This window comes from Buceros rhinoceros, unplaced genomic scaffold, assembly GCF_000710305.1.
Source record: "Buceros rhinoceros silvestris isolate BGI_N320 unplaced genomic scaffold, ASM71030v1 scaffold10372, whole genome shotgun sequence".
Classification (NCBI taxonomy): Eukaryota; Metazoa; Chordata; class Aves; order Bucerotiformes; family Bucerotidae; genus Buceros; species Buceros rhinoceros.
Genome location: NW_010400731.1, coordinates 8,039 through 9,186, shown reverse-complemented (window position 1 = coordinate 9,186; position 1,148 = coordinate 8,039). Strand labels below are relative to the sequence as shown.

The 1,148-nt window shown below is 57.8% G+C and overlaps 1 protein-coding gene across 1 annotated transcript in view; it reads right to left on the bottom strand.

The window, feature by feature from the left end:
* Nucleotides 1-474: 474 nt before the first annotated feature.
* THNSL2 (threonine synthase-like 2 (S. cerevisiae)) overlaps nt 475-1,148 on the bottom strand; it is an 8,048-nt gene continuing 7,374 nt past the window's right edge. The window contains exons 8-9 of the mRNA XM_010132008.1: nt 824-963; nt 475-703 (exon numbers count right to left, since the gene is read on the bottom strand). Of these exons, the coding sequence (XP_010130310.1) occupies nt 475-703; nt 824-963 (369 nt within the window). The remainder of the gene's footprint in view (nt 704-823; nt 964-1,148) is intronic.

Genomic DNA, 1,148 nt, shown 5'->3' with positions numbered 1-1,148 from the left:
ACATCTGCTACATAACACCATCACCGAGCAAGTTTCACTGCCTGGAAATAATCCCTGGCAGTGTTTAAATGACAGGGATGGGTAAAGCGGCTCCACTGCAGCCCTGCACGCATTTCCCACTGAACATCTTGGGTGCCACTGGGATTGCTGGGCTGAACAAGGGGCAGAATTCTGGATAATGCTCAGGAAGCCAGAAACTGCGGGTAGCTACGGGAGCTTTCTGTAACAGCTAGACATGTGGGGATGGGTGGGTTTATTCAGAGTTTCAGTCATGTTGTACTAGAGTTACTAGGAAAAACGGGATACAGTTGCTGAGCTCTTTGCTGAAAATGTTACGAAATAGTCTATATAATTCAATGGCAAAGCTCTTGCTAATAATTCATTACGTGGAGAGCACAGGCTCCTCTCCCAGCATAAACCCAGGCTCTCTTGGCGATGGAAAGTGAGCCCCCCCAGAAGCTGTGCTCCCGTAGCTCAGGTCTGCGTGGCTCCCTGCCCAGTGACCCCCCGCCGCTGTGCCGTGGCTTCAATCCGTTCCCGAAGTGCCTGTGTCCAATCCTGCCCCTGCTCCAGGGGTGTGGATCTGGTCTCCATCGCCGTTAAGGCAGTGATTTCAGGGGGGAGCTGGGGAACCAGCCCCGCTTGGATCAGGGCCTCCTGAAATTTGGCTGCGGAGGCTGGAGCTAAGCAGCACCGGGGAGTGCTGAAAAGGAGAGAAAAGCAAAGAAAACTTTTTACATAAACTAGCCCGGAGCTGGAGGTGCTGCAGGAGCAAAGGAAGCGAAGCTCCGGTCCCCGCTGCTCCCAGCACAGCTGTCCTTACCTGTCTGGCCACAAGTAGTGGTAGTGGGCAGCCACGGCGGAGTGGGGGCACAGCAGGTAGCGGTTCTCCTCCCAGCAGCGCCGCATGGCTCGCACGATGTCCTCGTCCGAGGCCGAGCACGAGCGTAGGGTGTCGGAGAGCTGCAGCCCGGGGGGCAGGAAAGGAAAGGTTTGCACAGCACATCACCCCTGCGCGCGTTGCGTTCCCTCCCAGCCCGGCTTGCGCCAAGGGTGCTCAGCAAAGCAGTCTGAAACGGGGAGGCTGGAGGATGGGCTTCCCCGGGGTTGGTGCGGCAGGGGGGGGGCAGGGACGAGCCGGCCAGGCC